General features: G+C 31.2%; 3 protein-coding genes across 3 annotated transcripts in view; 1 reads left to right on the top strand and 2 right to left on the bottom strand.

Moving 5' to 3' along the window:
- LOC100806934 (uncharacterized) overlaps positions 1-1,125 on the top strand; it is an 8,915-nt gene extending 7,790 nt beyond the window's left edge. The window contains exons 4-5 of the mRNA XM_014768537.2: positions 437-507; positions 923-1,125. Coding sequence (XP_014624023.1) covers positions 437-507; positions 923-993 — 142 coding nt within the window. The 3' untranslated portion in view covers positions 994-1,125. The remainder of the gene's footprint in view (positions 1-436; positions 508-922) is intronic.
- A 2,925-nt stretch (positions 1,126-4,050) lies between these two features.
- LOC100792783 (mitogen-activated protein kinase kinase kinase YODA) lies at positions 4,051-11,669 on the bottom strand. Its single transcript, XM_003548124.5, has 12 exons — positions 11,391-11,669; positions 9,853-10,614; positions 8,681-9,418; positions 8,476-8,563; positions 8,270-8,332; positions 7,861-8,021; positions 7,665-7,740; positions 7,174-7,233; positions 6,974-7,081; positions 6,554-6,805; positions 5,326-5,417; positions 4,051-5,217 (listed from the first exon to the last, which is right to left on the bottom strand). Exons 2-12 carry the CDS (start codon positions 10,401-10,403, stop codon positions 4,710-4,712), a joined length of 2,697 nt encoding a protein of 898 aa, XP_003548172.1. The 5' UTR covers positions 10,404-10,614; positions 11,391-11,669; the 3' UTR covers positions 4,051-4,709.
- Positions 11,670-19,835: 8,166 nt separating this feature from the next.
- On the bottom strand, positions 19,836-24,089 carry LOC100792256 (silicon efflux transporter LSI2). The gene is made up of 4 exons (XM_003548123.4): positions 23,925-24,089; positions 21,368-22,619; positions 21,062-21,251; positions 19,836-20,263 (listed from the first exon to the last, which is right to left on the bottom strand). The coding sequence occupies exons 2-4, from the start codon at positions 22,523-22,525 to the stop codon at positions 20,001-20,003; spliced, it is 1,611 nt and encodes a 536-aa protein (XP_003548171.1). The 5' UTR covers positions 22,526-22,619; positions 23,925-24,089; the 3' UTR covers positions 19,836-20,000.
- Between the last annotated feature and the right edge of the window lie 280 nt (positions 24,090-24,369).

Raw genomic sequence — 24,369 nt, 5'->3', positions numbered from 1 at the left:
TAAGTTAAATTAGTTTATTTATAAGTTAAAAATAAGCTTTCGGAGAAGTTAATGTGAGAGAACTCTTAAAAATCAGTTTATATACATGAACTACTTTTAGTTTATGGAATGCTTATTTCAAATTTTATTTTATTTTCTTCTCCTATAATTTTAGAAAAGTTTATCCGAATACATTTGTACATAAATCTTTATTTAAAAATAATTGTGTTAAATGGATTGGTTGTTCTATATAATAAATTCACCAAACTTAGTAGATAGCATTATTCCTTCAAGCATCTTTCAAAAACTATTTCATGATATCACCTAGAGGCAACCTTTGTAGTTTATATTACTTAATTGCAATATCAACCATCGTGATATCTGTTTATATCACTTAGTTGCAACATTAATGATATGTACCAAGTTTTATGGGCATATCTTTATATGATTTATGTAGGTTTAGTCAAAATTGTAAGGCTATTTGGCGTCGAGAAGATACTGGGACTTATGGCGAAAAATGTGCAGCAAGTAAGTTAAATTAATCACTACATTTCATGAATATAAGTAGATTTAAATATATTTTTGTTGTGAAAAATATGATGTTTTTTCTTTTATCTTTAAAAAACTATATATTCTTTATATTTAACAAAAATAAAGTAACTTTGGTCACTTACCGGTGATTAAAATCATAATTATTTTTGTAATTTTTAAGGATTAAAAACAAAACAAAAACTATAGAGTAAAATTGAGGGGGAAATGGTACATTGTGGGTAAAAAAAATATATTTAATTACACATATACATATATCATGATAATTCCTTTTGTTATTTAATCCAAAGGACTGAAAAGAGGTAAAATAAAAATAAAATAAAATAAACTCATATTTAACATGTGATTCTCCTTATCTTCCGTATATATTCACTTTGTACACCCTGACATGTAGGGAGCATCAACAACATGTTATGTAGCCTTGCACCCCCAAGTGAGTGGAATCAACGGCAAACATTTTGCTGATAATAATCTTGCGGAAGTATACTCACATGGAAGGGACGTGGATTTAGCCAAGAAGTTGTGGGATTTTAGCATAAATTTGACCAAGTAAAATACATGTGGTAATTGTCTATGCGAATTGTATTACTGAATAAAAATACCAATGATATAATGACTGTTAATCTATGTGTTACTAATTTTTTTAAGAGAGTTGTGTTGTTCAAGCTTACAATTTAATTAGTGCCTGTAGTACAAGCATGAAATTTTCTTTTATGAGAAATATTAGTAACATATTTTCAGACATACTTTTTAAAATATATTTTCTTTTTATTGATTGAAATTTATTGAAAATAATAAAAATTTTGTAAATCTTATATCATATTTAATATTTTTTCTTTCTTAATTTTATAAATTTCGATAAATTTAAGCCTATTAGTGAGAGCGTTTGAAAAAATGTGTTTCTAACACTTTTTTACGTCAATTACATGTATATATTTAAATATTGTTGCAAAATCTTGTTGGTATTCAAAATATTATGACATATTAATATAGTCGAAACAAGGAAAAAAGGTTGTGATGATGAGCCATGTTTGCCCATGTTTTATGTTGGCGAAATAATTTGTTTAAGTTTTATAAAAAGAAAAGGCTTTTATTTTATTGGGAAAAAGTACTCACGTAACCTTTTAATTTAATAATCCTTGTGTAATTTTCACATTTTGTAAGATTAGTTTATGGTATTTTAAGTTCGTGTTGATATATGGTTAATTAGATAATGGTATTGTTTGGGCAATCTATTTATTTTTTTTGTCAAAAGGAAGAAACTCATATTATTGTATGAATGCATACAAGATGGACTCAAAATAAAAACATGATTATTTGCATAAAATCTAGACTCCCTTACTAAACAATGAACGACTTGATTAGTTTGTCTTTCAATGAAACTAACTGAATAGTTTTGGACATTAATGAGCTTCAATCTGCACTTGAGGTTAATTTCTGTGTTGTTTGAACTTCCAACAGAGGCCATATGAATAAAGAATGCGTCAATATTGCATTGCATGCTACGTAGCCTTGAGGTTAATTTCTTCCACAAACAAGCATGCATTAGGTCCGCTCCTAGTATTTGGATTATGTTTTAATTCGTCCTTGAGCATATTTCCAATCATAAAGAGCTCGAACAGACACATGGATAGAGATAGGAATTGGCTTTATATATATATATATATATATATATATATATATATATATATATATATATATATACTCCCAAACAGCTATTCATTTCTCCTTCTCTAAAGACACCATAATTAATATAGTTGCAAATTTCTCCTTTAAATCAATTTGCAAAGTGCCAAGCAAACTGAAAATGCATTCTGTAACTCCTTACTCAGCATTCCTGATTAATTGCCAAATTAAAAACCAGATTCCATCCAGACCAAGACAGCATGATCAGTCACAACGGAAAAAAAAAAGAAAAAAAGTGCCACTCATTTTTAATACCCGTATTGCAAAGTGAAAAATAAATAGGGCATGCATTCTCCCTTGGTCACCCAACTTTTGTCTTGATGGAAGGCTATTTCTACAGATTCTCCAATTAAGAATCTTCATTTTATGAGGGATATTTTTAACATTAATCTTGAAACCCTTTTTAACAAATGACTTCCTTAATTTTTGCCAATTTTTTCCACTAATGGTGCCATGTTTATATATAGGATCTTGCTAATCTTTTAGAAAATATTTATTGGAAAAATCATAAATGAGCGTAAGAAATGTTATATGCAGTGTAATTTTACACATTTTAATAAAAAAAGATTATTCTTTTTGTTTCTTTCTTAACCAATGCCTTAAGAATATTGATTAAAATTCTTTTAGTCCGTGGGATTTTACTGTTATGATATTGCTGAACGTATTGGTTTACACTAACGAGGTTGTTCATATCATCCTTTTTGGTACGTCATGTAAGATTTTGGTATCTTGATACTGTTAGATGACTGTGAATGGCTTCATGTTGGCTTACTAGAATCATGTTGAAAAATTAATTAATGTAATTTCAGGTAAAAGTTCATCTTTGATTTTACATTAAGCAATTGATCGAGTTGAAGTAATTTTATATAATTTTTCTGTCGGATCAAAATTTATACTAAGTTTTAGCATTAACTTGTTTTAAAAATAAATACATCTAAATATAAATTACACTTTAAAATTAATTTTAATCAAAATTAATTTTATCATTGCTTGCTGCAACACACTAAAATCTATATCCACATGAAAATGGAGGTTTGTGATGGAACATCGCAATTCATTGAAAAGGAAAATTGTATTTATTACATTATTTGGCATGGTTTGAGATACATCATTAACACTTATATGTTTATGATCCATAAAAATGAGTTCAGTTTTATTTTTTTGATAAAAAAAAAAAAAAGATTTTTAATCCTCACATTTAGCAGAATTGATATCATTTTAATCTTTTATGAAGATTAAGACCAATATTTTATAATTTTAAGGAATTAAACAACTTAAGTTTTTATTTAGACAATAATCATATCTTTAGAAATTAAATACATTTAAACCTTCAAAGAATAACAAAGATTTAAACCCCCTCACCATTATCCTAATATAGTTAGTGGCTTAACGTACAGCAGGGATATTCTGGGGATCAACCTGCCACAGCAAACTGTTTAATGTCCCAACTACCTAATTAAGTGAGGAGTTGCCAATAGCCTTAAAGTATTTTATAGGAAAAATTCTTGCATCAAAACAATATGTATAGATAAACCAATCAAAAGTTCAAGCTAATAAAATAATTCCAACACAAAATTCACAAGACTTTATGTTCATTTTAATACATCGTGTCCTTTTGATTAATTGTGCCTATAAGCACTGAGCTCATGCATGAATCACTAGGAAAAATAATAATAGAAAGGTTGATCCCATCAGATAAGCACTGCATAAACCGAGAGGATCACAAATCATATATCTTCAATTTTTTACTTCAAATAATAATGTACAAAATAAATCCAGCAGAAGGGTATATAATGACAGTAATACATCTGACCATGCAATCAAGAGATATATGGGTTCCACAAATCCTTGGCTTCTCATCAATAAATGCAGAATCACAATACAGTCTCCCATATTCTGTACAGCAACATCACCTCCCAAAAAATAGTCTAGAAGCTAAATTTTGTACCAATTTCACTTTTTTTTTGGCATCTATATGATGTTCTAAAAGAAACAGTTGTCATTGCATAAATTCTTTAACTGAAGGAACTGCATACATATGATTAGAAGAAGTCATTCCTTGAGTTAATATTAACATTAATCCTATCATTCTCATATCTTAGGTACCAGAGAGAAATCCAAGCTCCCTACTTAGCATGCACTGATGCTGCATCTTGAAAATTCTACATACAAACATAAGCTCCTCTTTTAGCAACCAGTGAGCATTTGCTTCAGTTGATATAGACAAATCAAATGTCAGGAAGTTTCATCGTATGGCTTAGTTTGGTACTTCAACTTAAAGGTTCTGAACTCCACAATGCCTGAGCCTGAAGCCATGCAGAACGGAATTAAGTGCCCCAGCTCCTCTATTCTTAGATCAAAATTTATTTCATCGATTCTCCTATGCTTTGGCTCCTTATTTTACAATTACTTCCTCAGAAATAGAACAATAAATGGATCATTCTGACAAACATCAAAGACTTGCTCAAAAAGTGGGCCAAGGGAAATGCTCCATGTCATAAACCATTAGCCCGGCTGAGCAAAGAGTTGGGACTTAGATCAAGGCATTGGTTAATTTTCACATTATCCCCCAGCAGCTGCCGGCAAACACGGTCAGCCAAGACTGATTGAACATCATACGGCTCATTATGAGGAGTCCGTGCAAACTGCTTCCCCAGAACATCACTTTCACTTGGAACCAGTTCTGATGTAATGTGAGATGTCTGTTGCATTCCTCGAAAAATGTCAACATTCAAGTCATGATGAGCAGGGCCACTAACGTAGACACCATTTGAAGATTTTGGCAAGTTTCCAAGACCCTCTTGAATGTAAACTAAGTGATTACTAAATGGAATGGCACCGCTACCACCATTAAGAGGCGTGGATGCACCAGAAGCAGTCCGAGGGCTAGATATAGGAGAGGGAGACATTCGCCCATTCATGTGTTGTGGTGATCTTGGCCTCAAAAGTGGGCTTCCAATGGGTGAAACAGGGCAAGATATATTCCTTGGAATATGGATTTCACTGGAGATAAATGAATTAATTTCAGACCACCATTGGTAGTGCCAGCAACCTTGTGTGTGCAGTGTGTGTGTGTGTGTGACAGAGAGAGAGAGAGAGAGAGAAAGAAACCTTGCATGGGGATTAGTTTTCAAAAACCTAGAAGAATGAAGAGAAAGTCGATCTGAATCCAACTTGGACGGATTCCTTCCTTGCCCAATGCCCTGAAAATTTATCACAGATGAATTAAATTTCCACAATAATTATAAGAGGGTAGAGGAGAAACAATAAAACAAAACCAACTTCAAAGATCATTCCATTATGCAGGCAAAATTTTCCAGTATCTTACAACTGATAGATACTGGGGAAAAAAAAAAAAAACTTCAAAGATAAGTTTTATACAGCCGGTCATGATATCAAAATAGAAAATTTATTGATGCAGGACAAAGAAAGGTCAATTATATTTTTAGTGATGTTTAATTTTGAATATTTCAGTATTTTTTTTCTAGGAATTTGTTTTTTGGATTTTATTAAAACTTAATTTAGATAATAAAGGTAATTATGATGGTAAATTACAATATGAATTGGGAAGTCCTAGAAGAGTCAACAAAGTTGTATCATGTCTATATAAAGGCCACTATCTGTAAAATGGTTTAGAAATTATTTTTCATCAATAAATATTAGAAATTTCTTTATAATCCAGTGGATTTCAGAGCTGAGGGGGTTCTAAACCTAGAAAGTTTGATCTGTTCTAAATCCCTCAACATTGAATCTGGTCCAAGCTACTGTCCCTGCCCATTCCATCTGATCGTTCATGCTGCCTAACAAAAATATGTAAAATCAATTTCTATGGCAACATAAATGGACAAGGGATGAGAATAAATATCATGCCTTTGTCCCCCAATATTATGGTCTCCAATAGATTCAATTATTCAAGTTTGTATTTCCAAGAGAATGAATTGTCTAATGTTTATAGTCAATACAAAATACATAGCCAGAAAAATGGTTCAGCAATCAAAAGGAATTTGAATGCATGAATTTCACAAAATTCTCATCACATTTTCATGTAGCAGAGCAGATGGCTTCCTAATTTATTCCGCTTCACAGGCTATCCCACTTCACACTAAAGGAGCTTCCTACTTCACACTAAGAATATTTGACACAAGAATGAGATATGCCATGCATGACACAACAGGCTATCCCACTTCACACTAAAGAAGCTTCCTACTTCACACTAAGAATATTTGACACAAGAATGAGATATTCAATGCATGACAAACAGGCTATCCCACTTCACACTAAGAATATAGAAAGACACAAAAAACTTTTTATAAGATTTATGTTTGAAATAGCTTCCTACCGAAGCTGTCGCTCCTTGTGTGATCCCCGATACTGCTGGTGCTGGGTCTGAAGGAGACTCAGGACCCAGAATAGGTCTTTCTAAAGGTGCAGCACATTTTACAAAAGGGTGGTCCAATAATTCACTGGCTGAAGGGCGATTGTGTGGATTACGTTGTAGGCATTTCCTAACAAAATCCTTTCCTTCACTGGAGAGATGATCTGGGATTGTTGGGAGTTCCTTGCTATTACCAATCTTAAACATGGCAGCAACCTGTTACATTAACATGCATAGACAATAATACATCATGTCAAGGCATAAATTAATACAAGAAATAGAATCAGTACTTTATAAATGAAAAGAACAAACTACATAAAATAATAGGAAACAAGAAAAAACTAACAAGTTCCAAATTCCAATATATTGATATAAATTACGAACCCCTTCATACTGACTCCAAGGAGGTTTAGTTGTAGCCATTTCCAAAACTGTGCATCCAAGGCTCCATATATCAACAGCTAGGTTGCAACCATTAGAGTTTTTTATAACCTGAAAAATCAGAAAGCAAAGCTATAAAGTCACAAAACCAAGATGTAATTGAATCTATAAAGGACCAAAACTAACAGAGAAAATATTACAACCTCAGGAGCCATCCAATAAGGGCTTCCCTTGAATGATAATGGACATGATTGCCCTGTTATCTGCAAAATATGCAAGTTAATATTTGGGGAAACAGGATAGATCATGCAATCTTATGATTATTTAAAACAGATGTGATATCATATGGCAATTATGCATGGAAACAATATCTCATGAACTCGATAAAACCAAAAGAACCGAAGGTAGTTATTTGTCTTTTGGATTCATAGTGATCTTTTTTCAAATTGAAGTCATACATGATAAACTGGAAGGAGTTGGGACACGAAAGATATCCTCCAAAAAGGGAAGAGAAAAAATGAGAAAGGAACATGAATAAACCCCACTGAATTAGAAATAGCAACTCCCTTGAGTCAGTGAATTAGTTATTTTTAAACCTTTATTCATAATTTCACTAAGCAACAGAAACCAATTTTCATATCCTACAATTAGCTTAAATGCAAATTAAAAGGATAACTTTTATCTCCAAGCTTACATGCTTTGCCATGCCAAAGTCTGCCAACTTAACCCGGCCATTAGTATCTACCAGTATATTTGCTCCTTTGATGTCCCTTTACAAGAAATGCAATTAAGTGATAGATATATATCAGGACTCTGAAGTATAAAAATTAATCATTATGAGGAAGCAGTAAAATTCAAAGTTTTAAAAATGAACAAGTGACTCTGTCTACCTGTGGACAGTATTTTTAGCATGTAAATAAGCAAGTCCTGACAAAATTTGTTGAGTATAACTACGAATAGCTAGTTCACCAAATTGTCCATATTCTTGAAGAAGTTTATATATGGAGCCTCCAGCAACATACTCCAGATATATGTAAAGCTTGTCGCCTACCTGTTTAAGGGATGATTTGGCAGTTTCTATGAGTAGACTGAAAAGACAAATACTGTAAACAAGTATCTAATATAATGATGACAAGTAAAAATGTAAACCACTAGCAACTAATAATCTTGTAACTATTTGATCATGCAAACATTAGAAATTGGCAGTCTGCAGATAAATCCCAAAATAAATCCATGATCACTCACAAACAGCTAATGTAAACAGGAGACTGAGAAAGAAACAGGAATTGGAGAGCTTACTGTTTCAGAACCATAATACTGCACAATATTTGGATGTCGTAACCGGCTCAACAAGGTAATTTCCTGCCAGAATCTGGGAGTTAGATTTTCAAAGCTACACCAAATTTGAAACAGAAATAGATACTGACATATTGCACAAAGGTCAAAAAGGAAATCTATTCAGTCCCACAAAAAAATTTCAAAGGTCAAAAAGGAAATCTATTTACCTGCATTAATTGCTTAGCACTCTCTTTAGATTTGGCATCATCTGAAAAAAGAGTTACCTCTTTCATAGCACACATTTCACCACTTTCCCTACACATAACAACATTTTAACCAAACAATTTATAAGATGCATACACTAATGGATTTAAAAGTAGAAAAAAGATTTCTTCATAATATAATCAAGAACTTCTGGTCAAAAGCACATACTTATTAAAGCCAACATAGACATGTCCAAATGTGCCTCTGCCAAGCAGCTTTCCTTTTTTCCAACGTGATCCAGGGCTAATTGGATTATCTGCTCTTCCTGGACTTCTTGGCATAGATGGAGAAGTTGCTGCAGAATTTGAATGAGAGAAAGGCAAAGTATTTGTAACTGCTAAGGGAGGAAGGGGCAAACGATGACTCTGTGGTTTTACATCATCAATCCTTCCTGTCTGTGATTCATTGGGTGTTCCCCCAGCTCTTGGATGAATAGGTGTAACAGCTCCACTCTGAATTCTAGAGCTTGGACCAGGGCTAGTCATTCTGGGACTAGGTACGGGGGAATATTCTGGGCTACCCCTGCTAGGTTGCCAAAATAACTGTCCTGACATGTCCCCTCCCATTGAATTATGCCCAGAATTGTGACCAGAACCAGGACTTGAGCAGTGGCCAGATCCACCAAAATTGACCTCTGGATATGGCTTCCCGGCCCAAAAAGCAGAGTTCAACACCTGTTCGGTACCAAATGCTCTCAATGGACTTCTTGATGGACTTGATCTTGAACTGTCAGGCGCACTGAAGAAGGCACCATGAGGAGGAATCTGCAGATTTGTAACATGGTTGCTTAAGGGCCTACGTTTTGGTGAAGTAGAAGACATATGATTACCCAGAATATTTGCCGGTTTTTTGGCTTCCCTTGAGTTTATTTGGGAAACAGTAGATGATTGATCCTTCTGCATCAAGCTTCATGAAAAGGCCAACATCCAAAAATGAGTAAAGTAAATTATTTGCAAGTAATCATAAATGTCATGAACCAACTATCTCAAAAGCTTAAAATTTATGTGAAGATACATGAATGATTTCACATTATATCTCTAATACACACCCTTGGATAAGAGCCCATTGAACTTAAAGTGTGGATAATGCACTGGTCCACCTACCATGTGCTGAAATTTTACTTTTTAAAGAATGGGAACAGCAAGTATTGAACTGAGAGGCTTTGATACCATGCCATGAACCAACTATCCCAAAAGCTTAAGCTTTTAGGTGAAGGCACATTAATGATTTTATATTAAACAATTACATCTCTATTCTCTAACAATAGATAACCTAGGCATGCATATACAACAAAATATGCAATCCTGAAGCACACTATCATGAATACTTGTAGAGTATACCTGGAGGGACTGCCTGCAGCAGTTCTAGTCCCAGTTTCACAGTCAGTTGCCAGAGGACTACGATTGTGAGAGTCCACTGGTTCATCACTATCAGCAGAGCTCTCACTAGAGACTGAAGCCGTGACCAAATCTCCATCCAACTCAGCAGGGTTCAACCTACCACGCATGCACGCTGGTTTTGGTAGTGGAAGAAACAACGATGATTTGGAGCCCTTTCCATGTCTTCTTCTAGATGATGGTATACTAATTTCGGAATCTGCTCGGCTTATATTTGATGGGTGCAAGCCAGGAAGTGGTAGTGGCTGAGCATGAGGCCTTTCAACAAAGCTTTGACACCTTCCCACCTTGGAAGGAGAAGGAGATCTTGATTCAGGAGGAGACTGAGCCCCTTTCTCTGAAATTGAATCATCGCAATGTCTACGAGATCCTCCAGATCTACCGCTTGGTTTACCTTCGGATGGGATTTTAAATTTTCGGTGAAATGCATCAATAAAACTTTCCTTATTTGCTTTCTTCTTGGTTGATGATGATTTTCCCCACCATGAAGGCATAGTTGTACTTTGTATATTGCAATGAGGCAAACAAGTTGCTTAAATGAATGCCATTAATAGTTCGAAATATCTATCATTTCACATCAGTAGGTGGAGCTATAAGCATTATGGTCCTGCCAAAATCCTCACCAAATGAAGAATCCAATAATTCCAAAAGCAGTACTTCAGAGTCAGAGACAGAAATTAGTGACTGGAAATGGCTGCTAAAACCCTGCAACAGAGAATAACACATATATTCAACCGCTAAACAAGATGTGTGTTTGTCACAACCTTACTGTATCCACATTCTTCTACATGAGCATCTATTCTTAACCAGTAAGCCTATGACAATACCATCCTAAACGGTACATTGCAGAAAGATGCAATAATAGCATAAGCTAACAATTCAACAATTCGCTAGTTTACGCTACAACTAGTTATCTACCTTTTTCATAAGTTTGTCAAACAGTGCATGGTAAGAGAAACATCATACACCCGATCCATCACGACTTTGTATTAACCAAGAATAATAATAAAAATCAACAATTCCATCAGCTAACCTTCACATCAGCTCAAATTCCTTATTTTGCAACTTCCAGAAACAAAGTTTAATATATCCCAATTGTTAAGTTCTAACCTAAAAAAGAAAAATAATGCATATAAAATATTAAAAACATAAAAATTAGTACACGGATAGTCAAAACATTAGAAACCCATCTCCCAATCAAACTAATCTCCATATACGGATTACTTTTAGTGTGCTCCAATACCCCCACTAAAAAAGTAAAAAAAAAAACTTTGAACTGCACACCCTTTAACTAAACCAAAATTTCTCTTAACCCCAAGTGGAACCACCACCCCATTGTTAAAAACAATCACATCAAAACACAGATCCACTCATCCACCAACACATAACACTGAACACAGAAAAACAGCCAAATCAACCAACTCGATCATCATTCACTGAAATTAGAGCAAACCCAAAATGCAATAAAGGTGAAAACTTACTTCGAATTGCTCCTAGCCGTGAATCTGAGCTCAACCCACACTGTGATATTAGCTAAAATCAGAGTAAGCAAAAAAGGGGGGGATTTTTTTTTCTGAACCACTCAGAACCCCAAAAAGGAAAAAAAAAACCCAGAAACAAAATGTGAAAAAATGGAGAAGGATTTGCAGTGGTGTGTGGTGAAAAATTGGGAATTGGAAGATAGTGAAAAGATCGCGTACGGAAGGAGGAGAGAGAGAGTGTGTGTTTTTCTCCGTGCTAAGACATCGAAAAAGAGGGTCTCTTGAGCGATGATTCTTAATAGTTAATAATAATTATTTAATTAACAAATTGCACACAAAATAATTAAAAATTATGAACCTAATTATTACATTGTGTTTATTGCATTTTTTGCTGTTGGAAAATTATTACAAAGGCACAACACTACAAATAATGTATTGGAGATTATTTCCGAAGAGATTACTGGGTTACACTTTTTTATCATTATTTTTAATAGGGGTGTTAGTGTGTCTCTAAATTTTGTAAATAATAAAAAATAAAAGTTAAATATAGTTAATAAAAAAAATTAATAATATAAAAGTAATGAAAAATTAATGCAAATTAGAAAAAAAATTAAAATTTAAAAAATAATTTAAAGATAAAATTATTCAATAAAATATGTATACCAAATTAAATATTTATGAACATGAACATAGTTATTTGTAACCTGAGTTACTCAAGAGACAGAGACAATGAATGATGGAATGGAACCTTACCTTGAAGGTTACTAGCACAGGTTTAATGGTAAAATAATAAGTATGGCATTGGTTGAATTATTTTTAGAGATAATTTTAATAATTTATTAGAGATATAATTGATGGAGTAAAATAAGTTTTATATTTAGATATATATATTGGATTAACTAAAGTAATTAGTTTTTTATAATAAAATTACAAAACAATGGATATAAAATATTTATAATAATTAATTTTAAATTTAAATTATTCAACTGTTGGGAATAAAAAAATAAAAAAACAAAAGAAAATAATCTATAAACTTTTTATGGGACCTATAAGCTTTTAATCATACTCTAAACCTCCTTATCTTCGATTCTAAGTATAATAAACAAATATTTAATTCATGAGACCATAAAATAATTAATTTTAATTAGTAATATCATAAATTTAAAATTTATTTTAGAAATAACCATAAAATTAAATAGTTTAAGTGGTAGACTGGTAGTTGTAATTAATGAAAATTACTTAGAGTAATATATTTTATGGTATAATTTTTCAACCAATGAACATAATTTATATTAGTTTAATAAGTGGATCCAGTTTCGTTAGAAATGAGTGATTATTTCATAATCACAATAAAATAAGGATATGAAAAATAATTAGTAATTAATTCATTTAAAAGTGATCATATATTTTTTATACTACTTAAGATTATTTTTGTTTGTCTTTCAAGGTTTGTACATAGAAACCAAAAATGTAATACATTAGCTTATTCTAATAAAATAATTACGGGTTTCTTATTTTACTTTTTTCATTAATTTATATTCTACAATATATGTGTAAATTAATTTAAAATTAAGTAAAAAGTAAAGGGATAATTAGCAAAGAGTAATAGGTGTGGTTTTGAACTTTACAAACAATAAATAAATATAAAAAATTCAAAAATTTGACAATTAAAAAGGAACAAAGAAAGTATATAGAAACAAAAAAAAATATTCTCATTTGTTTCTTGGGACACCCTTTAACCCCAAAAGAATTCATTATTATTTAAAAGATATAGTGAAATAAATAAAGAGGATTTTCCAAAAAAAAATTATTTGATAAAAGGCATCACATGCTTCAAATTTGTCTAAAAAAAATGGCATACTTCAAATTTCAAATATCTCATAAAAAGGTAAAAGTAAAACGTAAATAAGATTTTGGCTTTCCAAAGGCCTTACAAATCCAAAACACAATAATAACAAGATTTAAAATGTAATCTCAAGTAAATAAACATGAGGTCTAGCCTCAATATCATAACTTATCACAGTATTAAACCCACAAGTAAAATATAAAATAAGTTACTAATAAACATGAGGTCTAGCATCATTCTTAGCATGGTGTTGAATCAGATTGTGTTCTGCATAATTGCAGGTTGCAATATTTGAAGGAAGAAGCCTCCCACGCTTCACATCTCTTTTCTACTCCAATATTAACATCATATTACATGTAACTATGAAAACTCATTTTCATACTTTATGAAATCACCAAAGTGATCAATTTATCAATCATTCTTAAAGCACAATCCCCTAATTTCAAAAGAACATCAAAAAGAGCAAAACACCATAGCAGACTAATCATCATTACCCTATCAATTAATTAACTCATTCAAGTGTTCTGAGATATTCACAATCCGTCCAAGGTCAATAAACCTAAAGTCATGTGAACTATCCATGGTTCATTGTCATTCATATAAGAATAAAGGAGAAATTATTTTCCACTACAAAGGATGTGAGCAACTATGACAATGATTATTGCGGTTTTCCTTCACTCCTTCTCTCTAATTTCTCCCTTCTTATATTCTCAAATGACTAGACCTAGACTACATCCCTAAATTCTTTTTTATAACACATAGGTGGGCTAGTCTCTAGTTAGGCATAATTAGTTAGGAGCGGAACTACGTTCAATCCTACAGGGGTCATGCTCCCCCAAAGTTTTCATTTCTCAAAAAGGAAAAAAAGCATGTAGAGTGTATAAGCATGTATCAAGAAGAAACTATTCATACAATAAAACTTGTGTGGACCCGATTAGTTACTTGTTTTGATAATAAAAATTCTCAAATTATTTTTATTTAACCTGTATAACTTTTATTTTGTGGGTTAATTAACAACTTAGCATAACATGTGCTAGATTACTTTTGGTAAAATTGCATTTTTGATTCCCTCAATTTATCTCCAGTTTCGGACTTGGTTCCTCAATAATTTAATTCACGGATTTGGTCCCCCTATAAAAGATGAAATGCATTACTGTCACGTGTTATGATGACTGTCACGTGTCATGTTCTGAATGAATGTCAACTCCATGAAAGATAAAATGCATTGTTGTTTTCATTTACCAATTAGAATATGACACGTGACAGTCATCATCCAATAAAAACGTGACACGTGACCGTCAACATTACTTGTTAATTGTCAATGTCCAATTGGAGATCAACATTGTACGATTTTACAAAATAGGGGGACCAAATTCGTTAATTAAATTACTAGGGGACCAAATCCAAAATTGGAGATAAACTGAGGGATCAAATTTACAATTTTGTTATTACTTTTTAAGAGCTAAAAAATCTTTTGTCATTCTCTAAAGTATATAGTAGGCTTTCTTCTAGAATCTATAATAACTTTGTGTGAATCATATTTAATTCTTAGTAAAATTACACTTCATTTATACTACTTAATTTTATTAGGATTATCAAATTTTAAAATTTCATAAGAGAGAATAAAAGAATTTATAAAAAAAAAATTTATTCAATGTACGTAAAGTTATTTGATAAATATCTCTCATTGCATATAAGTTATGTCTAATTTCGTTTTTATTTCTATTACACATATATATTCATTTTAAAACTTAATTTTATGTGATTAGACTTTAATTAAATTTTCCAAGCCACTAATTATCTTAGAACATATAGTTTCACTAATTAAAGTCATTACAAACTCATTAGTAAAAAAAATGTTCATTAAAATTCTAATTTTCTATTTTAGACCAAAGTTAAGCATATTTACCATAATATAATTAATGAGTTGACCAAAACCTCTCCTTTTCACTATTTGACCAAAAAAAATTATCTTTGACTTTTCAAATTTTGAACGACTTCACAATTTTTCAATATCTCTACCTAGCTATTTTGAAGTAATATTTATTTTAATTAATTTCCATTATTTTCTTAATTACTCAATTAATCATTAATTATATTTAATTACTCAAAACACATATTTATTTATTTAAAACAAAGAATCTCAATTGTTTCATAATTTAATCGCACAAGCACACAAACTGTAATTTTTAAGATATTACACCAATGTGTTTGGCCTGATGGATGAGTGCCATAACATGTTGAGAGGTGATCATTGCAAGATTTTATCATTCACTAAGAGGGAAGGAAATGGAGTGGCACACTCTCTTGCCTCGTTGACTTTTTTCGTGTACTGGGTAGAAGAGATTCCTAGCCAAATTGAATCTCTTATATAGTTAATGACGTACTCAATCTTGTGTCTTAGTTTAATTAATAGAATTTTCTCAGTATTTACACCTCAACAATGTGAGTACTTTTATTTCTTAGGGCAATAATGTGTAATTTATTCTATATTTTAACATAAAAGCGGTCCTATAATACTCACATTTTTTTCTGTAAAAAATACTCGCATATTTAAAGGATAGAAAATAATTTATGTTAAAAATGTTAAGTTTCTATATAAAAAAGTATTAAGTTTAATAAACTAAATTGTATATATGTTAGCACAAGAGATGATGATGATTGATGATGATGGTGTTAGCTAGTAGTAATACTCGCATTTTTCGAGAGCACTACAATTTACTCTATCTTTTAATATATATATATTACCTCTTTTCATATAGAAACAATTTACGCTAATAGTGTGTTTTTGTATCATGTGGCAAAATGAAAATCCAAGATTTTTGGGACCAAATCTGGAGAACTAGAATTTGTGGTAGTTTTAAATTAAGCTTCCAATTCCAATTTCCAAGTCAAAAGAGAGGTTTCTTGTAGAAGATATATCATATATTTGTATGAATTTGGCATATTTGGTAAAAACTTAAGGAATGGGATAATGAGAAATCTTGCACTTAGCTGTCTAATTAGCTTTTCTATATTTTTATGGAACCGAATTGAAAGAAGTTAGAAGTACACACACACATATATATATACACACACCAACGTACGTAATAACTCAATCAAGGGCATGCTATATTTGCAGTATCAGGGATATATAGCAACCACCATAGGTGTATTCAAGGTTAATGTTAGTAATGCTGCAAATGGAATTTTCACTATTGATAGAGGTTGCAAGTTTAAGGGTGTTACGCAAGCAATCTTCCATGCTCTAGTACATGATGCTACAATCTTACATGATGTTTGCTTCGAATTCAATTGAGGCGTCAACTGTGCCCAAAATTGGTGCCATTGTGTTCCTTAAATTTGTCACACAATCATGTTAAGTTATTCCATTGAGTTTGGACGCAAAACGGGAAAAAAGAAAAATGTTACTTTCTCTTAGAAAATCAATTATAGAGTTTAATTTTTACATGATTTTTTTTTCATATTTTTACTTCAATACAAAACAAATGTATTTTTTCTTACCAGACAATTCTATTAAAGTTGACCAATAAAATTATTATGAATAATTAATAATTGTGTTAATTGATTTAAATTATAAAAAATAGTTTATAACAATAACATGTTATAGGTGTATAAATAACACATATTGCAATAATGTTGAAGGAGGAAAAAAGGAGACACTTTCCAACAAGATCGAAATTAAAATTAGTGGATGTCATAGGTATAGTAGTAGTTAAACAAGGATGAATGACAAACTCTTCTTAATGTTGGATATATGATAATGATAGGAGGAGTTTGATTGCGAAAAGAAACACAAAATAATATAAAGAATTGAGTATATGGAAATTGAAATAACAATAAAGAATTAAGCAATGAGACAAATTAGGCACAATAAGATGTAATCTTGTTGGTTGCAATTTGCATAGTTGCGAATAAGGCAATGGGAGATGTATCGGACATTCCACGGGTTCTTAAGGCAGCCTCCCACGTGCCATATGGTTCCACATTTCCTTCCGTATAATTGTGGGGTCCAATGCCCTACACATAAGTCATAACCATGCACGTGTCTACTTCCTATGTTCAAATTCAATGCCATGCCATGCCATTAATTACGGACAAAAAAACTCTTTATATATATATACTGATATACACACACCGGCGTATCCACAATAATTTTCATTTTAAAATTATGACAACTATAGTTTTGCAAGTTAGTTAATTGTCGTATAATCAATTAAACAGATTTTTGAATTTTTCGTTTAATCTTCATAATCTCGATATAATTTTCTGTTTTATTAAAAAAATATAAATATAATTTAGTGTCGATATTTATAATTTTTTTCTGATGATGAATAATGTTATCATTTAATATTATTTAATCATAAATTAAATGAAATAAAAAAATCATATTAGAATTTAAATTATATGATAGATATTACATTATTATTATTATTATTATTATTATTATTATTATTATTATTATTATTATTATTATTATTATTATCAATACATATAATAAATTCTTTCAGCCTCGAAACTAAACTCCACGTGTTATCTGGTGCATATTTATCTTCTTCTTTTTTTTCGTTTGCATTTTAAAACGCTGATCACTGTTTTGTTTTTTTTTTTTCCTTACAAAATACGGGTCATTACTCTCGTTATTATTATAAAAGGTTTTATGAATAAGATAAATGATATGTAACATCACCATATTTATTTATTTTTGTGTAAATTTTATCGATTATAGTAATTAAGGTGATTATAATAAATATATATTATGATTAGATTATTAAGTTGAATTTTTAAATCTTAAATGAATTTTGATATATATAATATGATAATTAATTTTATGGAATTTTTTATCATTAGGATAACTTTTTTGTTTATAACGACGATTTTATAATAATTACCATAAATATGCATTATAATGATAAAAATGATAATATATTGTCATATCATCTTAAAATTATATTAATTATATGTATTGATTAATAAAATAAAAAGATAAAATCCCTCTACTAATTAAAAAATGCGACAAATGTCATGCACACCATTAATGAATTAAACCATTTATTAAATTTTTTCTTGATGAATTTAAAATATTCATTTTTTACAAAAAAATATATTTGTTAAATTTAAGACACATAGGTAATAAACTAATATGGCGAAAACTTCAAAATAATAATCCAACGAAGATTGATTGCAAGTACTAATTTTCTATTTAATGATTATTTAGACAGAAAAAAAAAATAAAACATAAATATGATAACTAAATGATGAAAATAATAAAAAAGAAAAAAATTAAATAATAATTTTTAATAGATATGTGATGAAAGTCATGGTGAAAAAGAAAAAGAAAAATATGTGTATATATAATTACAATCAGAATTCTAAACAATTTTTTTTAAGGTAAATCATCTTTATGAATATGAACCAACCACGAATGCAGCTTCCTAATGTGTGTCCAGAGCTTAAGAATAAGATGTCCATGATTTTATAATTTTAATAATTATTAATAATAAAATATATTAAAAAAAGTGTGATAGAAAATATGTTATTAATATTTTTTTTATTAGCATTGGATTTAGTTATTGGGCTATATTTTTTAATTTGTGGCCCGATTCAGTCTACATCTGGGCTTGTTTTTTTCCATTCATCTTTTTTTTAAAAAAACTTATACTTTCTATATGCATTTTTTGGATTTTTTTAAAGACTAAAATCTGGAATTATATTTTTGGTTACGATAACAAAATTCAGATAAAATATCTTTTTAATCTTTATATTGAATCTTATTTTTAGTCTCTAAACTTTTATACTTTTATATTATGCAATTTAATTCTAAACTTTATAAAAAAACGTGTTTTTAATACTTTCTAACAACCTGAAGCTAAAAATAATACAGAAATTTGAAAGTAAGCTCATGGATTAAAAATACATTTTTCTTTTATAAAATTTAGAGACTAAGTTACATGATATGAAAGTTGGTTCGACAACAACAAATAAGATTCAACCAAGTATATGAAGTAAAAACATATTTTACCCGCAAAATACATTCTGAAATTTGTTTCTACAATGTTAAAATCACATTCTGAAAACTAAATTTTGAAATATAATTTGCCTTCATTTTAGAGCCTTTAGTTTAAAGGTTTCAGATCTGCAGTTGATAATCTTGACTGCTGGGTCCTTATACTCTGCTTACGATCATAAAATATTTTTGGTGAATTCACTAATGAATCCAAGGTGGCATGCACTTATTACCCTCAATAATTCCCGAATTGTTTTTTACTCTTGTTTTTTTGGATCAAGGTTGACTAGTTATGAACTTTTATTTTGTTAATATTGTATTGGCAAATTAAAATTAGCATTGTTAGTAGATACAACAATTGACAATCCACAGATACAGAATGGACATGTTTATCCACACGTTTACTTCGTTTAATCTCTTAAAATATGTTCAAAACCAACCCCCTAACCTTTGATAAGAAGCTTTTCAGATCATGGCAACACGAGGGACATAAAGATGAAAAAGGGTAACATGTGATGTGAGTGCACTAACTAGAGCTATCATAGAGAAAGTTAACTAAGGAACCAAAGCAGTGTATTAGTAATATTTCACATAATTCCTAAACTGACATTTATTTTACAAGTTGAAATTTTAAATAATTCCTAAACAAACTTTTCTAACATAGCCTTAGAATATATTATATACAATAAACCGATTTTTCTGGTGTAAATTTCTCTGATAGGATTCTTAAAAATTTAGTAGGGTTTTTTTTTTTTTATCATTTTATGAGTGTCAACCCAATAGCAGTGACTATAAGAGTGGAAGGAAGGCCAAATTTTAGGTGGGTCCAAAAGGTTAACGTGTATCCAATGTTTGGAGCTTTGCGAGCTTGTTCACACACTACCAAGTTTGCAGCTGATCCTAATAGTGAAAAGTTCCCTGCTATGGTGCTCACCCAAGCCAAGATTAGCCATGCTCTCTTCTCATCTTCTTTGGAAACAGTAGCAGCTGAGGCTGCAACTCGTGCTCCAAGCAATAGAACTAGAAAACATAAAGAGAATGTTTTGATACATCAGATGAAAATGGCTCTTGATAAGGATGAACATCTTATAATTTTAATGAAATCTCAAATTAATTAAAAAAATTGCAACATATTTAGTACTATAACTAATAATGATTAGTAAAACATGGGGAAAATAAATATATCATATTTCCACACCCTCACACATGATTGTAAAATATTTTATTTCATTAATTTAATAAAAAAAAATTCTTATAAACAATATAAATCATAAACAACACAAATCATTTGAAGATTTACCATTTACTAAGGGTCTGTTTGGATACAAGTCACAAGTGCTTTTGAGATCTCTTCTACTAAAAATATAGAGCTTTTTTCAATAGAGAAATTCTTAAAAGAACTTTTAACCTTGTATCCAACTAGGCTTTAAATACTCTTGTTCTGAAAAATATTAGCATCGTTTTTTTTATCGGATGAAATTCATATATATATGAGTGTCACTGAAGTAATGGAACCCTCTTGAATTTCAAATAATAAGAGAAAGTTTGTTTTAAAAACTATTAGAAAGTATGATGGTCGCGATCCTCCTCCCAAATTTGAGTAAGGTAAAATATTATTATATTGCTTCGTATAATTATGCAACAAACATGTAAAATAGATGGGGAACATATAAGTAAGTTCATGGATGGATTTATTGATGAAAATGTATGTGTGCGCACGTTATATTATTCTCTCACAATATATGAAATTTCTAGCTTGATCACTGAGCAAGTCATACGAGAAAAATAATTTATTTTGGCAGGTTATCATCCACTTACCAGTTGGTACATTTGAAGCCAAATTTGATAGAAGAAGTATAACTATAGCCAGTATAGCTATTCCACTAGCATGATCTATTCGAGAATAAGGCTCCATTAAGTCCCAAAGAGCACCTGGAATTCCAGTTTTCTTGAATCCATCTACTGTGATAAACATTCCACAAAAGAATATCAACAGTGAATAAGAGACCTGTTCCAAGAAGAAGAATCACCATAAGTGATTGTTCAAAGTTCAATTGACACAATAATAACAATAGCTTTTCAAACGGAAGAGACATAAAAGGAGGTTTTGTATATAAGTATTACCTTGTCTATGCTTGGCCCTGCATCTTTGAAATCAAGAACCACCAAAGTTATTGCAGCTGCAATTGCAGCCCATGCCATATTTGCACCAAGAAGCATTGCAATCACCATTATCAACGTGATTGCATAAACACAAGATTTCCACACTATCCTTTTCCATTTTTTTCTCAAATAGTCCACCTTTCCTTGTGAAGAGTGCATAACATGTGCTTCTATAGGTTTATCTACTACTATTGCAACAACTTTTGAAGGATTAGTTTCCTCCTTTGCATCATTTGTCCCCATCTTGGATGCATTTGTTGTGGAATCCTTTGTGCTACTAAGAACCATCTGAACTTCAGTTACACTTGGAGTTGTTTGGTTTCTGATAGGATGTACTTGAGAAGGGTTTTGAAGACCATTAGTAGGTTCTAGACTGTCATTGCATTCATGAGAATTAAAGGATGCACAATGTGACATTGTGGCTGGAGAAAACTGATGGGAAACAAACTCCTCTTCAGCAACTTCTGAAATTGGATCCTCTTCATCCTTATGAATAGTTAACACCTTCCAATACATGGCTATAAGAATTACAACATTCACCACAACTCCTACAAGCATAGCTGGAAGAATACCAGTGAGAAAGCTCCCAAATGATATTTTACCTTGAATAGCTATAACTAGATTCTGGGGGTTCCCAATTGGGGTTGCTGAGGATCCAATATTAGCACTTGAAGCTAGTGCAAGAAGGAAAGGGTAAGGTGGGAGGTTATGTTGCCTTGCTATTTTCAACACAAATTCAGTCAATACAACACAAGATGTGTCATTGGTGAAAAAGGCACTTGATATAGCTGAAATTAAACAAATTCTACAGAGTAAGTCCTTTGGTCCTTGGCTTTTCCAAGAGAGCAATTTCCCCAAGTACTTGAACATGTCTGCTCTTTCAAGAAAAACAGTAACAACCATTGTCCCAAAAAGAAGACCAAGAATTGGGAGATCAATTGCAGCAAAAGCTTGATCTGGATTAAGAACTTTGAATATGACCATAAACATTGCACCTAGTAGGGACCCTGCAGTTCTCCCAATGGGTAGAAAAGGCACACATGGGAAAACTGCTAGAACCCAGAAAACTGCAAAGGCTATTGAGCCAAAGACAACTGTTGGAGTAAGAGCCAATGCCATTGTTGTGGTTAAACAAGCAACAATTTCCAAACAAATGTTAATTCAAGCCTCCACTTCTAGGCGAACACAATAGAATTTTGTTTGGTACAATTTCCTGAACATGGAAAGCCAATTGATTAGTAACTTTGTAAGAGTGCATGAAAAACCAATCTATTATATTCCTCTTCTTATTCAATCTACTACTTTGAGACATGAATTAAGTGAATCATTATTATTGAATATTAATGATCAAGCGGGAACGTGGATCGGAGTATGAATATATTGTTTATGGTATTTGACAGAGGTCTGCTACATCACATGAATACAGGTATCGTATACTGTGGGTTAATTAAATTTTTGCAAACAGATAAATAAATTAAATATGGACAAGACATTTGAATTTGATGTACTATAAAACATGCCAGCAGTGTATTAAACATAAAATCACATGACTTTCCAAGCATAGCATAAAAATTAAAGGAAGCAATTATCTTGAAAAACAACTTAATTAGGATAATAAATTAACAAGCTCATAAATTAATATAAATAATCTATAATATAAAAAAAATGGTTATAGCCAACCAACAAACAAGGAATACCAATAATTGAGGAATCACAACATAATAGTAATAATCACTTTTTCAACACACAGTCAACATCGCGGGCCACTGTGTTGATATCTTATTGGAGGAAAATGACCTTTTTGTTTTGTCAACAAAACAATGCTAATTGGTATCAAATTTGTATGGTCCAACAGCATTAAAGATATACCTGAGCTGGCTGAGCAGCGTATCAGCTTTTTGGTAAAAGAAAAAAAAAAACTGGTACATATAAGCCGTACACAAGCTCCATATACCAGTTTCTTTTCTTTTTCATTTTTTAAAAGGCTATTTATCCATATTCAATATCTCAAATGGGTACCTAGCATGTGTATATGCATCATTTAATGGAGTACTGACACAGTAAATATATATAGAATAAAGTACATGCCGTGCATTCCAGCAAAATGGGACTACAATAAGGATTTTATTGAACTCTCAAAATGCATGCATGAAATCTATTAAGTACACAAAGATAATATTAGTGGACGGTTTCAACCACTTCTTTCAGAAAAACCAAGTTTCTATGTTATTTTTATAGCGTGTTTGGGATGTGATTTTCCACGTTTTAGATATGATTTTCAGAAACTAATACTTATAGCTTTCACATCCCAAACGTTATTTCTTAAACGAGTTTCCATAAACACGCTATTAGTAAATCAAAACCACCCATGAAAGCCAGAATTATATTGGAAAACAAAATTGATCCAATTAGAAGCAAAGATATTATATAATATACATATAACAATTAATTCAAAAGAGCTGGAATAGAAAAACAACACAGACACTTATCATGCACACACTTTACTCGCTATTCTTACCTTAATAACTTGAAGGCTCCATGAAAAGCTATATGAACTTTTGTAAGAGTTTTTTTCTGAATTGGATTGAGTATAAAAATGTGAGTTTGCTAGCAAAATGGTGGAAGAGGGAATTGCAACAGAGCTGAAAACTTGTCAAGACACTAATACTTGGTGTGAGAATGAGAAATTAAGGTGACCCTCTATTTATATTTGTGCACACTAATTAAGTACACTTCTTCCATGCTAGCAACCTGGTGAGAAAGGATAAGTCATAAGCGGCAACTGTGTAATACCACTTGGCGAAAAGTGACCCTCTCTTTGCACTTTTCATGTACACTCTTTGAGTATAAAAGTCATAAGAGGCAACTTAACTTGGTACTACTTGGTGAAAGTGGACCCTCTATTTATACGGACACTCTGGATTATAAAAGTCATATGCGGCAACTTTAGTAATAGCTTCCAA

This window comes from Glycine max, chromosome 16 (assembly GCF_000004515.6).
Source record: "Glycine max cultivar Williams 82 chromosome 16, Glycine_max_v4.0, whole genome shotgun sequence".
Lineage (NCBI taxonomy): Eukaryota > Viridiplantae > Streptophyta > Magnoliopsida > Fabales > Fabaceae > Glycine > Glycine max.
This window is presented reverse-complemented; position numbering and strand designations above follow the sequence as displayed.

Excerpts from the sequence above, each read along its gene's own strand:
- LOC100792256 (XM_003548123.4), bottom strand. The coding sequence starts at position 22,525 with ATGGCATTGGCTCTTACTCCAACAGTTGTCTTTGGCTCAATAGCCTTT. Across the intron at positions 21,252-21,367 it reads CAGGGCCAAGCATAGACAAG|GTCTCTTATTCACTGTTGAT; the intron begins GTAATACTTATA and ends TTCTTGGAACAG. Across the intron at positions 20,264-21,061 it reads GGCTTCAAATGTACCAACTG|TTCTATTGCTTGGAGCACGA; the intron begins GTAAGTGGATGA and ends TATGTTTTCTAG.
- LOC100792783 (XM_003548124.5), bottom strand. The coding sequence starts at position 10,403 with ATGCCTTCATGGTGGGGAAAATCATCATCAACCAAGAAGAAAGCAAAT. Across the intron at positions 8,564-8,680 it reads GTCTATGTTGGCTTTAATAA|GGAAAGTGGTGAAATGTGTG; the intron begins GTATGTGCTTTT and ends TGTTATGTGTAG. Across the intron at positions 8,022-8,269 it reads AGTATTATGGTTCTGAAACA|GTAGGCGACAAGCTTTACAT; the intron begins GTAAGCTCTCCA and ends TCCCTTAAACAG.